This window comes from Rattus rattus, chromosome 16, assembly GCF_011064425.1.
Source record: "Rattus rattus isolate New Zealand chromosome 16, Rrattus_CSIRO_v1, whole genome shotgun sequence".
NCBI lineage: Eukaryota > Metazoa > Chordata > Mammalia > Rodentia > Muridae > Rattus > Rattus rattus.
This window is the reverse complement of record NC_046169.1, coordinates 14,554,945-14,569,035: the sequence shown is the minus strand read 5'-3', so window position 1 is coordinate 14,569,035 and position 14,091 is coordinate 14,554,945. Positions and strand designations below refer to the sequence as shown.

Genomic DNA, 14,091 nt, shown 5'->3' with positions numbered 1-14,091 from the left:
CCATAGCTGGAGGAGACTGGAGGTCAGGCCTACAGAAGTGACTAAAGTCTAAACACCAAGACTTGACAGGAGCCAGAGCTCCCAAGAGCTGAAGCTAAGAACCTGTCATCCTGGGCTCCTTCAGCTGTGTGCAGGCGCCATCTACTGTCACTCAGGGGACAGAACCTGAAGCTCTGTCCAATCGGAGGCCCTGGCCTCAAGGCGCGTCCAATCAGACGTACAAATGGAGGGTGGGGGCGGGCTTTGACTGTGGCCGGGCCTTTGTCTGGGACCCTCCATATTGGAATCCAAGTCCGGTGCTAGGGAAGCTGTTGCGTAGCTTCGGTGGCGCAGTAACGCTGTGGGTGCTGGGCGATGGTAAGAAGTCCCCGAGAAGTGGACATGGTGAGTGTGCGTGTGGCGCCCGGAGGTAACGATGCGCGAACGGGAAGCGCTGTGACAGAGCGGGGTCTGCGGTGAGGCCTCGTGGGCGGCTGCTCTGGATCCCCTGGGCTGTGGGGTTGCTCGAGCCCGGGCGCCCTGTCCTTCCAGATGAGGCGACTGCAGCGGGTTCTGGAGCCTTCTCTGAGGAGCTCTGCTCTGGCTGCCTGTTTGCTCCGGATAATGCGTGGCAAGGACTTGGTGGATCATTAAGGGAGAGTATCTGAATGAGACGGTCATTCACGAAAGGAACTGTGTTCTCTAGAATCCCCAGCCCCTTCGTTCTCTCCGAGGCCCACCTAGTCCGAACTTCACAAATGTGCAGAAAGCTGGATCGCAAATCCAGAACCTAGGCCAGCTCCACTGGAGTCTGCCTACTTGTTCTTCCACATCCCCGCCCACACTCCCCAACAGGACAATTTCCCCTTTCACCCTTTTTGCATGGAGCGGCTGCACATTTGTTCCTCATGATATATTTTCCTTATGGTATATCTCAAACACAATAATTTTTTTTTCAAAAAAAAAAAAAAAAGTTTTGTTTTCTTCCAGGTACCAGAAAAAAAATGGATTTCTTTATTAGTGTGTCTATATGTGTGTGTGTGTGTGTATACATATATATATGTATATATGTATATATGTATATATATATTCAAATGAGGACAGTGCCAGAAGAGGGCATGTGATTCCCCGAAGTGAAGCTACAGCAGGCTGTGAGTTACCTAATGCCGATGCTGGGAACCAAGCCCCAGGTCCTCTGGAAGAGCAGCAACTGCTCTTAACGGCTGAGCTGTCTCTGTAGTCCCAAAGATGTTTGTGTGTGAACATTTCAGGAGAGTAAAGCAGAGAAGAAACACTTGAATCCTTGTTTTTAAAAGACTATCTTTATCCTTTTTTTTTCCCCCACTCTAGGCCAGGACAGCTTATGAGAATACCTTTGTCTACTTTCCCCATGGGAACTGTGAGATGTCCTCATCCCGACCCCCATGTCTTTACCAGGTGGTAGGTTTCTGAACTGCCTGAACTCAGATGTGTACAATCGTCCAGTCTCTGGTCTCTGGTCTCCTCTGGTCTCTTGGAATATTTAGTAACACTGAGTAGACCTGAAATGTGGGGTGGGCTGCGAGAGAGCGTGAATGAAATGCCAAGGTCCCATAAGGCTGCCAAGAGGTCCACTGTCTGATTTACTGCTGGTTGTGTGTTTTCTATGACCTAGTAATTAATTTCTAATTAATTAGTAATTCTATTTTTATGTGTTATACTGATATGTCTTTGTTTTTCTTGATGATAAAATGCTTTGATCCGTGTACATCCACTTATAGATGATATTTATAGTGTTGGGACCCTTGCACTATTTTATGATAGTATTTGAATTACACGACATGCTAGTGTCGTGTAGTGATAGCCAGTCCTACTGCTCTTATTCTAGGGTGCTGGGTCCTCCTCCTCCTCTAGGAGGATTGTTAAGGTGTGTGGGGTGCAGCCTCTCAGGGGAGCACCCAGATGCCCTGCTGCTGGAAGGAAGGAAGGACCTGGTACACTATCATCTAAAAGGAACTCCAGTTGTTTCCGTGGCTGGCACTGTTTCGGTAATATTTACTCTGTGCTGAAGCTCCAGGAGGTCTGTTTGGAATAGCTAATCCCTGGTGGGATTCAAGTAGCCACTGGAGAGTGTTTAAATCCTCTTTTGGGGTCACAAGGGTCTGTGACTTTTAACTCTTTTTTTTTTTTTTCATTAATGCTGGGAGTTGAGGGTCAAGGACTTGTGTGCCTGCCTTAGGGTTAAAATCCTACTGCTATGAAGGCAACGCTTATAAAGGCAGACATTTAGTTAGGGCTGGTTTAGTTTCACAGGTCCATTGTCATCGCGGTGGAACGCATGACAGCATGCAGGCGGACTTGGTGCTAGCTGAGCCGAGAGTACTACATCTTAATCCATCGGCAGCAGAAAGGGACTACTTGCAACTGGGCAGAGCTTGAGCATAGGAGACCTCAAGCCCCGCTCCCCCCCGCAGTCCCCCATAAAGCCTTACCTCCTCCAATAAGGCCACACTTCCGAATAGTGCCATTCCCTATGGCCAAGCATTCAAACCCATGCTTCTAAGTGAGCTAAACCTAAGACGGTCTCGATATTTACTGTTTGTACAGGCCCAGTCTTCTCTGCTTCCAGCATTCAGAGGATTGGGATTAATTAAGTAAAATGGAGTACACTAAACTGAGACACTAGTGCTCATTACAACTCATTCCAGGAGAGACTCTTGGACCTTGTTGATGGGGTGAGCTGGGGTAGAGGTAGGGAGCTTAGGAAGTGCTAAGCATCCATTTTGGATGCCAAAGCTTTACTCTTTTATTATTTTTTCCTACTAGTAATGGCTTTATAAGATTGGATTGATATATGCTTTTTTGTTGCTCTTAATACAACCCTCACATCCATATAAATCCATCAGCATATCTTATTTATATTGGGATAACTTAGCCTGTGCTATTAAGTATTAGAGTTACACAGTATGTTACCATCATATACTAATAGCCATTCTTGTTGCTCTTATTCTAGGTTAATTTCATATATACTGTGAATACACACATGCACACGCATATATTATGCCTTTATACATGCATATATTGAATCTTCTAGAAATTTTCCAGGGTTTCTGTGCTTTTTTTTTCCTTCTATTAAGAATTAAGCATGTTGAAATTTTTGCTGCAATAAAATTAATTAACTTAGGAGAAAATGGTAAAGCTTGGTCTTTATATGTGCCTCGGTGAATTTTTCTTTTCCCCTGAGTTCTGCCTATTTCCTTTACCAATTTTGTGTCTATATGAAATGGCACATGCGTATAATAGCCCGGCTTCATCATTAACCCACACATGAAAGATCTTGAGTGTGATCGGCACCTAGGACACATCGTTATTTGTCACTTCCTGATATCTTCTCTTGTCTCCACTCCCAGGATTTCAGCTCTTTGAATGGTTATTTCTGTGTCCCCTATGTTATCATGACATACATTAATACCTGTGACAGAGGATATTTTGTCTCTGTCAAAGCCACTTTCTCCAAAGGATGAACAACTTACACTCCGTCTCGAATTTATGTTCAGTTAGTCCATGTATTCATCAACACTGTTTGTCTATCTTGTTATTTTGTTTTATGGCTCTTTTTTTCTCATTTCTAAATGTGTCCTACATTTTTTTTATAGTTACTGAGCGTGCACATGCTTACTGCATAAAACAGCTTTTCAAATCTCTTGCCTATTTTGCTTCCTAGGTCTCTTTTCCTTCCTTATTAAAAGTGATTGGATGTATGTCAGAGAATTGATTTCTCCCACTGGGTTACTTCATCTTCTTATCCTTCTTTTTTTATCTGATGAATATGATTATTTCAGTGTAGTTTAAATAATGAATATGTTTTTCTTCTTGAAATACAGCTTTGTATGCAATTAGAGAAACCATTCTATAGCACTTTTTGAATGTCTTAGTGTGCTTTTAGATTTATATGCTTAGTATCTTTGGAAATGACTTCTTACATGGTATGAGGAAAGGGTGTGCAGATATTTTCGGCCATACTGTTCCTCTGCTGTTCCTGTCAGTTTCATAGGAAAAGGAGTATTTCTCCATTGCTGTGGAGTGCAATTTCTGTCATCTATGTCATCTAAAAGACATGAATGTATTGAAGGGCTCTGTCTTCATATCCACAGTTCTGTCCATCTTATTGCAATTTTATCAGCTATAACTTTATAAGATATAGAGGCATGTGATGATCAAGATCATAATGACCAAGATGTGCTGATCATAGGAGATTCATATCATATGTGACAATGACTCTAACATGTAACTGAGGTTGTAGAAGTTTACTCGGTAATGTTTACAAAAGTTAGAATCATTTCTCACAGGGCATCTCCGCTGTGATGTGAGAAATGAATTAAAATATATAATACAAATTAACATCGAACTCTTCCCATATTGAAGTTACCTAGAATTTCTGACATTCTCTGAAATGTGTTCCTTTTTGATAACTCTTAACTTTCTTCTTTATTTTTGGATTTTTTTTTAGTTCTCTCTCCAGCCTTTTTTTTTTTTTTGAAAATTGTATTTATTTATTTACTTTGAAGTGTGTGAGTGAGTGAATCAATGAGACGGACTATATGGATTTCAGAAGAAAATATTCAAGAGTCACTTTCTCCTTCCATTATGTGAGCTTTGGAAATAAAACTGAGGTCATCAGCCTTGGTGTCAAGCCCTTTATCTCTACTAAAGAAGCCACCTTGTCAGCCTCATGTTTAAAAAAAATTGTTTTTCTCAATTATTGAGATCAGAGATTAGGCAATGAATTCTTGGTCTCTTTGTTGTTTTACCTAAGACTGGTTATCTCTAATGAAGCTCGTGTGCTTCATTTTTAACACTAGAATTGGATGTATCTTCTCTCTTTTGAAGTTTATTGGCTTATAATTGACATGATTTACATATATTTTTGTTTACTGGAATGCTTACATTCATAACACCAGCACTGTAGCCAGCAGAATTAGCATACCCATGACCCCATTGTGGTTTTTGTTTTGTTTTGTTTTGTTTTTTAAGATTTATTTATTTAATGGATTTGAGTACACTGTAGCTGTCTTCAGACTCACCAGAAGAGGGCATCGAATCCCATTACAGATGGTTGTGAGCCACTGTGTGGTTGCTGGAATTTGAACTCAGGACCTCTGGAAGAGCACTCAGCACTCTTAACCATTGAGTCATCTCTTTACCCCCCACCGCTCCCCGCATTGTATTTTACAGTGTCCTTATCAAACCCTCCTTTTTATGTTTCTACCCATCATATTTTATGTAATAACATTTCTTTGAACAAAAGAAAAATGCGACAAACAGAAAAATTATATAGCTTAGTGAAATATCACAAGGAACATGTAATTACTACCACCTGTGTTAAAAATAATGCCTTTCGTAACAGGGAAAGTGTTTGGAATGGGTTAATTGAGCAGACCACCAGCTCCCACCACTTGAAAGCTAACTGCAGATAGCATCTGTGGCTTATGCTACAAGGCCGCCCACTTTGCTTTAACCCATTGTGCTGATTTACAGGAGAAATGTCCCCCACAGGCTCATGTATTTGAACATCTGGTCCCTGGTTGGTTGTGCTGGTTTGAACTTCTATGAGGTACAGCCTTGGTGGAGGAAGTGCATCACTGGCCAGGCTTTGAGGATTTGCAGCTTCGCCCCACTCCTATTCTCCCTCTATTTCCTGTGCATAGATAAAAATGTGATCAGCTGGTTTCTTGCTTCTACCACAGTACCATGCTTTCCCTGTTGTGATGAACTCTCATTCCTCTTAAACCGTAAGCCAAAATAAACCCTTCCTTTAGTTGCTTTTGGCCATGATATTTTATCAGAGCAGCAGAGAAGTAACTGATACAGCTATTACCTGATAGCTACACCATGTGCTTAGCAGTGCCTTCATTTATGACTTTGTTTTGTGATCTTCAAAGTTCATGTAACCACTTCTACCTAAATGCCTGTCGCCAAGCCACAGCCACTAAATTCTGACTCAGAATTTTTATTCTGAGTACTTTTTATTCTCTCTACAGTGTAGACAGTCCTATGCACTAAGCCCACACATTACCTGATTGCCCCTGCTCCTTTGGTCACTCCAGAGTTTGGGGAGTTGTGGGCCTGTGGACACTGACATGTCTGAAGAGGGCCCAAGTCCCAAGACACCATTCAGACAAGAGCCGTGGTCCTAGAACCACACCACGAAGGGGCGGAAGCCAGGGGATTAATACACAGCTGTGAAACTGGGCTGCAGACAAGTGGAGGCCCAGTGATAATGCTAGTTATGCAGGTTTCAGTGGCTTATACATCTACACTTCTGGACTTCCTGGCCTGAATTCACTATGTCCTGCTTTCAGGTTTCTTGTTATCTTCCCTATGACTGCCATATAGGTTACAGTGAACCCACACGATATTGGTTACATGATATTGCACAGCCAATGAACTTTACAAGACCATAGTATGTGTCTGTCACAACTATAACACAGTCACTCATATTCATGTACTTTATCCCAGTAGCCCCTCTTACCCCCACCCCTTTTCCTGTGGCAAAGCACCTGATTGGGCGGTTCAAATATCCCCATTCCTGTAGAATAAATGCAGGGAAGAAAGTCAGTCTACGGGCAGATCCATCTTCCTTTTGTGGACGAGTAGCTCCTGCCAGCCACATTTCCATGTATGCAGAACCTGATCCTTGTAACAAAGTTGAGCATAGCCAGTATCTTCCCACAGCTCCTTCTGAACAGGATTTGAATGTGTGCAGAGAATTTCATACTTGGTACTGTCGCATAATTGTTATAATGTGTATTAGCCAGGGTTCTCTAGAGTCACAGAACTTATGGAATGCCTCTATATATTAAGAGAAGTTATTGGAATGACCTACAGTGTGCAGTCCAACTAACCCAACAGTGGGCAGCTGTGGATGGGAAGTCCAAGAGCCCAGTAGTTGCTCGGTCCCACGAGGCTCGATGTTTCAGCTGGGCTTCTGCGTAAGCTGGAATCCTGGAGAAGTAGGTTCCAACAGATGTGGTGGCAAGTAAGTGCAGGCAGGTGGAGAAGAAGGAAGCCTTCCTTCTTCCATTGTTCTTATGTAGGCCTCTAGCAGAAGGAATGACCCAGATTAAAGGTGTATGCCACCATGCCTGGACCTTAGCTGTTCTTTACTTGGAACTTGCTCTGTCCCAGGATGGCCTTGAACTCAGAGATCTGCTTGTCTCTGTCTCCTGATATTAAAGGTGTATGTCACCTTACCTGGACATAAGCTTTTCATGGCCACTAGGCTTCAAGATCCAGATCAAAATCCTGTGTCTTCTAGCTTTAAGATCTGGGTCACAGATGTGCCCTCTATTTCTGAATTGTAGTTCATTCCAGATGTGGTCGCGTTGACAATTGGGAATAGCCATCACATAACATTGGTTTGAGAGTTTTGTGTTAATATTATCTTATAGAGTTACCCTAATATTGTATGTGTGTGTTATTGACTAAAATGCAATGTAGCACACAGCAGTACCTTTGATTAGCAGAGGAAAGTATTAAAATATGCTACACGCATGTCATTGTAGCCTTTACTGCAGCCATTGGTCAACACACAATAACTATGAAACCTAACATCTCTCTTCCCTTCTTCTAATTTATCTCATGCAAGCCTGATTACTGGTGAGTTTTAACAAGGAGTTAAAATGAATGGATTATGCAAAAACAAATGTCACAACCTTATCCACACTAATTCAATTCAAGCTAAAAGCTATTTCCAACCAGAGGTGCTATTAGGCTATTACGGATCTGTTTGTGATTATAATGGTTATTCTTGCTCCTTTGTTTACTTGATGGGATGTAGAAGACAAACTTCTGGGTATGTCTGTGAGGGCCTTTATCTGAGAGAGAGGTTTAAACTGAGATCAGAAGATACGCCCTGGAGGTGAGTGTCACTATGTTATAGGCTGAGGTCCCGTACTGAATGGAAAAGGAGAAAGTGAGTACAAACATCTATTTTTCCTGGGCTTCCTGGCTGTGGATGTGGTATGACTATCTCTCACTGTGAAATAAACTTACGTCCTTAAGCTGATTTGTCAGATATCTTATTGTAGTAATGAAATAATAACCATGACAGAAAATGCATAACAGCAGTGGGATCACCATTTCCAGAAATACACATATTCAGGTATGCGGCTATTGCACGCTCCAAACAGGTTGTGATAGAAATGTTGAAGAAGAATTGTAGACTTGGAAAGTCCTAGACTCCTATAAGCAGAGCTCAGTGAGCCATCTGGGTGCTAAGAGAAATGTGGACTATGGAGATGTAGCACATGGGGTTTCAGAGGGGAACAAGGATTCTGTCCAGAATTGGGTCGGAGGTCATTCGTGTTACATCCTCACCAAAGAATTTAGCTTTAGTCCATGTGGTGAGAACTCGCATGAATCCTGCTTCAAAAGTAACGGACCACATTAGTAAGATGGTTCAGTAGGTAAAGTCACTTGCTGAAAAGTCTGATGGCCTAAATATGATCCCTGGGGCCCACATGAAGAAGGGACCAACTTCCCCTGCTTGTCTTCTGTCATCCACATGTATACAAGGCCCATGCACACCCTTTCTTCTTGCAGATAACTGCATAAAATAAATGTAATAAAAAATTAAATGATGGATTAATTTGTTTTGTGAGGTAATTTTCAACACAGTTGAAAATAGCATTCAGGCTATCTCACTAGATAACTAGTGATCTAGGAGAAAGGTTAGCAAGTCAAACAAGAGAGATGTGAAAAAATGTGCCCCAAGGTGCTAACTTAAAACCCTCATGTAGATCCCTGGAATAGAATAGAGGACCTAGAAGCAAACGCACATGGCCTCGGGCACCTAATCTTTGATAAGGATTACAAAAATAAAATCAATGTTTAAGAAAACTTTAACAAATGGTACTGGGAAAACTATCCACACATATGTAGAAAAATAAAACTATATCTATAACCTCATCCTGTGCCAGCCCTCGCAAAATTAATTAAGAATGAAATGAGAAATACTTGAAGATATAGGCATAGAGACAGACACTGTGAAAATAACTGATTGCTCAGAAAATAAAAGCCAAGAATTTGCAAGAAGGCCTCAAAAAAATTTTTTTAACTCTACAACAAAAGAAACAGTTGTGGAAGTAAGACACAGCCTACAAATAAAATAAGCCCCTGTTTAACTCTACAGCTGACAAGTTTAATGTCTAGACCATGGAAAGGACACAGAGCCAGTGACATGGTCCAGGAGATGAAGATGCTCACCCAAAAGCCCGATGCCCCAAGTTTAAACCTACGTAAAAATGAAAGGAAGGAGTCAAGTCCACAAAACTGTTCTCTGATCTCCACATGGACCATGGTGCCCACGTGTGCATTCCTGCCCTAAATACCACAAAGAAAAAAGGATGTAATTTAAGGCTGTCCTCTACTAGATAGCAAATACAAAGTCAACAGACCTGCATGAGACTCAGAAAAACAGCAACTACAACAAAAACAAGAGACAGATAAAAAAATGCTAAACAATCAATAACTGGGCAAACGAAGTGGACAGTTCTCGGTGGCACAGCTAAATAGGCTTCTTTTCTCCCTTGTTGATGCAGATATAGAATGAATTAAAGGTAGATAAAGGCGGGTTTATTAGGAAGAAACTCTCGGGTGGGTTCACTGATCTCACAGGTGAAGGTGAGTGAAGTCACAAATCAGGGATAAAGCAAGAGGCTTTGGGGTTGGGGATTTAGCTCAGTGGTAGAGCGCTTGCCAGGAAGTGCAAGGCCCTGTTTTCAAAAAAAAAAAAACCAAAAAAAAAAAAAAAGCTTTTTTGTAGAGTTTAGGTGAGGAGGATGACGTTTATGCCAGCTAGATTGGGATTGTGTCCAATGGACAAAACAGCCTGGGCACTCTTAGCCAGAAATAAACAGATGTGGAGTGATGACATGTTAGTCCAGAGCTTTTTCAAGTGGGTCAGGGGTTAGAGGAAGGAGGGTAAATGGGGTTTCCTAGCTTGTGTGAAGGATGACCAGGGGTTCTAGCCTAATGGTCTTTCATCCCAGAACTTGGGATGCAGAAGAAGATAGATCTCTGTGAGTTCAAGGCCAACCTGACCTACATAGTGAGTTTCAGGACAGCCAGAGTTACATAGAGAATCTCTATCTCAGAAAAAAAAATGTTTTTGAAAGAAGAAATACAAATGGTCAGTAAATATATAAAGACTATTAAACATTCTTAAGCCACTAGGAAAGTGTGGTGAGATTCTATCTCACACAAGTTAGACTACCATTAAGAGAACAAATAAATGCTGGGAAAGATGAGAGTGCAAGGTACAATAGTGATGGGAATGTAAATTATCCCAACCAGTCTCCCAAAGTCAATGTTCTTTGACCCAGATATATCACTACTGGATATATATCCAAAAATACTAGTGTGTCTGCTTATTGAAGTGTTATTTAAACTAGACAACTTACAGGATTAGCCTAGATTTCAAACAGATGATTGGAAGAAAAATGTTTGTTTTATTCAAACACAACAAAATTAAGGGTTTTTTTGTTTTTTGTTTGTTTGTTTGGTTGGTTGGTTGGTTTTTTTTTTTTTTTTTTTTGAAAATGGGTATAACTGGAGATCATCATATGAAATAAGTTAGACTCAGACAAATACCATATTTTCTCACTACATATCCTAAATTATATGGAGATACATAGAATCATGTATGCACATAATGACATGAAATTAAGCAGCAAGACTGTAGAAATAGATTAGTGGAGGAGGGAGAAAACGGATGGCAGGGTGCATGTGATCAAATTATGTATATCACATTAAGATGTCTTTGTGAAACCTATTACCATGCATAATGAATATACATCAACATTTCTAATTAAAGTAATTTAAATATTTACATTTATTTACATAATGGTTGTCTTAGTCATTGATTTATTGCTGTGAAGAGACACCATGACCAAGGCAATTCTTATGAAAGAAAGCATTTAATTGGAGCTTGCTTACAGTTTCAGAGAGTAAATCTGTTATCATCATGGAAAAAATGGTGACATGAAGTCAGACATGGGGATGGAGAACAGCTGAGAGTTCTACATGAGGTTTGGAAGCAGCAAGAAGAGTAAGCCTAACTTGGACTTTTGAAGCATCAAAGCCTATCCCCAGTAACACACTTCCTACAACAAGGTCACACCTACTCCTTCTCAAGAAGTGGCACTCCCTGATGACTCTGTATTCAAATATAAGCCCGTGGGGCCATTCTTATTCAAAACACCACAGTGGTTGTGCCCAAGGACACAAAAACATCCAACAGTACATATGTGGAGGTCACACAACTTACAAGAGTCAATTCTCATCTTTCAGCTTGTGAGTTCTGGGCATTGAACTAAAAGAGCCAGACTTGGGATCAATTTAAGGCCAGTGGGAATATTTCATCACAAACCTCCAAGCACAAAGACCCCTCCCGTCTAGGAAGGTTAGAGCTAGTTTACTTCCTGGAACGACTACAAGCCAAACTGTCAAAGAAAGCCACCTGTGACTCCCAACCGACCCCCCTCAGAAAGTCCCGGATGGTCCACTAGTCAGTTTGAAGATCACTTTGCTTCATCAATAGTACCCTGCCTAGTTACTATTGTTTGAATTCTGCCCTTATTGTTTGAAATCTGCCCTTATCAAAGGTAAATAACTCCTTGTTAGAATCTGTTGAGGGTCATCTCCCTCTCAAAGTGGGACAACCCCAGTGTGCTGGAACAATAAACCTCATGCTTTTACATCGATCACCACCTCCGTGAGTCTCATCCAAGGGGTCCAACTTGAACCTCACATTTGGTGCATTGGCCAGGAAGCTTGCCTCTTGTGGGGGATCCACAGGAGGTTGGTGAATCAGAGGAAATGGCTCAAGCAGGTACTGCAGTTGTCTGTGTCTCTGTATTTGTGTGTGTGTGTGTGTGTGTGTGTGTGTGTCTGCTGTGCTTTTGGTTTGTGCTTGCAAGCAACAGGAAGGTTCCGAGAGACACAGTAACTGGGGTGGGGAAAAATTCCGCTTCTGATTGGTCTTATAGACTCCGAATCCAGCGTGAGCTGGCCAAGTCACCAGGTAATCTGTCTATTCCACTCGTACAAGGGGTGAGTGGTCTGTCTATGTGTTAATTGTTCTTCTTTGTGTTCTTGGACTTGGACTAAAGAAATATTTGGACATGGGACAGAAACTTCTACCACCCCTCTGGGTCTGGTCCTGGAGCACTGGGATGAGGTCCAGAGATGTGCACACAATTTGTCAGTAGACATAAAGAAAGAGAAACTCCAGACCCTGTGAATGTTCGAATGGCCAGCTTTTGGGGTCAGTTGACCCCAGGGAGGGACATTCGATCTCCCCATAACCATAGCAGCCAAACATAAGATCCTGGAACTTGGATCCAGATCTGCCAGTCACGAGGATCAGGTCCCCTATATAATTGTCTGGAAAGAGCTTATAACTGGTCCCCCAGCTTGGGTCTGCCCTTTTCTTCCTAGCAGGGCTCTGACTTTCAAGACTCAGTCTGAGCTGCTGGCTGGCTCAGGGAAGAAGACAAAAGTTCTTCAGGAATCCGGAACTGCAGATCTCCTCCATATCCACCCACTCTTGCCTCTAGTGCACCGTGGGAGCCCCAAGCAGAGGCTGAGGCTCTATTGGCCCCGGCCCCCGAGTCCCTTTACCTATGCCCCCCAGAGGAGGACACAGGCCCTGCCATGGGGACACAAAGCTGTAGACCTGTGTCACAAGCCTGACACCACCATGGCCCTCCCCCTGCAAGCCTTTGGGCCTACAGATGCAACAGGGAATCAGGCCGTGCAGTACTGGCCCTTTTCTTCCTCTGATCTCTATAACTGGAAAGCTCAGCACCCACCCTTTTCAGATAACCTCAAGGGCCTCATTAATCTAATAGAGGTGTGTAGGAATGTGGGGGTTCCAGAAAAGAAGAGTGCAAGAGAATACATAAAATTGTATACTAGTAAAACTAAGCCAAAATATTGGAATTCTTAGGAGAGTCATTGTGTGCAGTGAAAAGGAACAGAAAGCTGGCGGAACTACTGAGGTAAGGGTTAACTTGATCCTTTCTGGACACTGCCTGGCAGCTTCACCCATGTCATTTATCATTAGAGCTTCACAGGAAAATGCAAGTAGCTGACCTCGGAGCTCTGAGCTCTGAAGTATAAGTCAAAACTTAGAGTTTAAATAATGATAAGTTTGCAGTTATTATTTTGGGTATAATAGGGGAAGCTTGAAACTTTGGGGAACAATTGTAATGCTTTATTCTTTGTGGGATGCAGTTGTTTTTTTTAATTTGACTTGGCAATGATTATACAATGTCTTTTTGTCTACCTGCTTTTGGATGTGCTTTTGTCCATCTATATAGGTTAATGGGACATGGTTTTCTAATCCTGGCATAGAGGCCATTCATCATGCCTCCTCTATACTTTGTAGAGGTAGGTGTTTCATGACTGCCTTAATTCTAGGTATCACTGCTCTGATTGGTATAATTTCTTCTTTTGCCACCACTTCTTTGGTGATGGAAGTCCACACTGCTCATCAGGTGCACCAGCTGTCTAAGAATGTTAGTATTGATCTCTTGATTCAAGAAAAGATAGATGGAGGGTTTGAGAACAGGTTGAATGCCCTAGAAGAGGCAATTCTTTATATGAGACAGGAAATTCAAAATATTAAGGTCAGATTATCAGTACACTGTCATTCTTTGTTTAGATGTATTTGTGTTACTCCCTGCCTTATAATGAGTCCACTCATGACTGGGGAAGTATTCAAAAGCATATTTGAAGCTTGTGGGTTCATTCATCCACAGCTATGAATATTGATGCTTTGCACCATGAAATTTCAGATATTAGTAATTCCCACCTTGGTTCTGCTTCTTTGGAGGAAGTAGCTATTGCCTTTGCACCCTCTGTGGATTCCTTTGTGCAAGATGTGAATTGGAGATCATTTTTACAGAATGCTGCCCTTGCTGTTGGACTTTTTTTGCTTTCTTTCTCTTATTATTTTTCCAGTTGCCATCTCCTTAATTTGACGCTCACTCTTAGCCTTAACTGTGCATGTCCGCACCATACAACTTCTTAAACAAAAGGGGGGAGATACTGGGGACAGCATACCAT

The 14,091-nt window shown here is 41.9% G+C and overlaps 1 protein-coding gene across 1 annotated transcript in view; it reads left to right on the top strand.

Moving 5' to 3' along the window:
- The first annotated feature begins 264 nt into the window (after nucleotides 1-264).
- Nucleotides 265-14,091, top strand: part of LOC116885490 (zinc finger protein 345-like) — a 29,520-nt gene continuing 15,693 nt past the window's right edge. Inside the window, exons 1-2 of the mRNA XM_032886781.1 lie at nucleotides 265-384; nucleotides 1,330-1,419. Coding sequence (XP_032742672.1) covers nucleotides 355-384; nucleotides 1,330-1,419 — 120 coding nt within the window. The 5' untranslated portion in view covers nucleotides 265-354. The remainder of the gene's footprint in view (nucleotides 385-1,329; nucleotides 1,420-14,091) is intronic.